We start from the raw sequence: 1,307 nt of genomic DNA, 5'->3' as shown, positions 1-1,307 counted from the left end.
AGTACACTGGATTGAGATCATTTCAGGTTTGTGACATGGTGTGATACCCTGCTGGAAGCAGCCATCAGATGATGAGAACACTGTAGTCATAAAGGGACCACATCGTGTGCACATGATTATAATCAGAAACCATACTCTGGTAAGGCTTTGGCATCCACACAATATTCACTTGCTATGAATGAACCTAAAGCGTGCCAAGAAAATATCAACAACACCATTACGCCACACCACCGTGGTTTTAACGACTGGTTATTTGAGTTACCGTTGCTGTCCTATCAGATCGAAGCAGTGTGGCCTCTGTTCTCTGACCTCAGGCATCAACAAGGTATTTTTGCCCAAACTGCTGCTCACTGGATCTTTTACATACAAACATGCCATTCAAAGTTCCTCAAATCACTCAAACACACTCACACGCTTACGCTCACTTTGAATTTCTGCAGGTCATTTTGATCATGTCTAAAATGCCTAAATGCATCGAGTAGCTTGCAGTTATACTGGCAGACTAAGATATTTGCATTACCTAGCAGCTGAACAGGTGCAGTGAGTGTACATTATAACAGAGCTGCAAGATGGAAAGGTGTGTGTAGGGTGCTACTGACCATCACAGAAAATCCCCAAAAAGGTTTGTTTGCACGCATACATGGAGCGTCCTATTCTGGAGCATTGTTGCATGGCAGTGAGTGTAGACTCAAAAAAGTAATTTGCCATTAACATAATGTAAGCACTCAGATTCTAGGGGTCAGGGTTACTTTGATTTCTTTTAAGGACACATGGGCTGGACTGAGACAGGCTGTATTTTTCCCTCTGATGTGTGTTTTAAGATGAAATAACCTTTGGAGAAAAATGAAAAAAGTTTGTGTAGTCCATTGAAAGCAACAAAAAGTTGCCAAAATTAGTGAAGCTGCACTGGAATTGGCTCCAGGAAACGATTGTGTCTGAGCATTCATTATTCTGTGCTTCAAAGAGCCTCTGACTGCTCGAGATCATAACAACACTACCTATTCATGTATTACAATAAGTTGCAAAATTGCACTCGGCTTGCGTGGCAACAAAATGTTAGTTGGCAATGTTTGCTGAAGTGAATACACATCCACGCATGTAAACATCAGATTGTGAAGTTCTGCAGCTTGCAGAAAAACCACTGGTGTCCAACAAAACCATTACTTTGTGTGTTTAATGTCCAACAAAGGGTTTTTTCTCCCCCAAGCAATGAGGTGACTGCAGGCAGTAAGCCCAGCAGGCCCCTTCTCTACAACCTGATATATCCTGCTTTCTGGATCCTCCCAGGCTTATAAGAAGCACCTCTT

At 42.2% G+C, this 1,307-nt stretch overlaps 1 protein-coding gene across 1 annotated transcript in view; it reads right to left on the bottom strand.

Moving 5' to 3' along the window:
* Nucleotides 1-1,307, bottom strand: part of atrn (attractin) — a 125,759-nt gene that overhangs the window by 88,061 nt on the left and 36,391 nt on the right. The window contains exon 14 of the mRNA XM_005728709.1: nt 521-527. Coding sequence (XP_005728766.1) covers nt 521-527 — 7 coding nt within the window. The remainder of the gene's footprint in view (nt 1-520; nt 528-1,307) is intronic.

Source organism: Pundamilia nyererei, unplaced genomic scaffold (assembly GCF_000239375.1).
Source record: "Pundamilia nyererei isolate P.nyererei 1_Seehausen unplaced genomic scaffold, PunNye1.0 scaffold00029, whole genome shotgun sequence".
In the NCBI taxonomy this organism is placed as follows: domain Eukaryota; kingdom Metazoa; phylum Chordata; class Actinopteri; order Cichliformes; family Cichlidae; genus Pundamilia; species Pundamilia nyererei.
The sequence above is the reverse complement of the archived record's forward strand: the minus strand, read 5'-3'. Positions and strand labels throughout refer to the sequence as shown.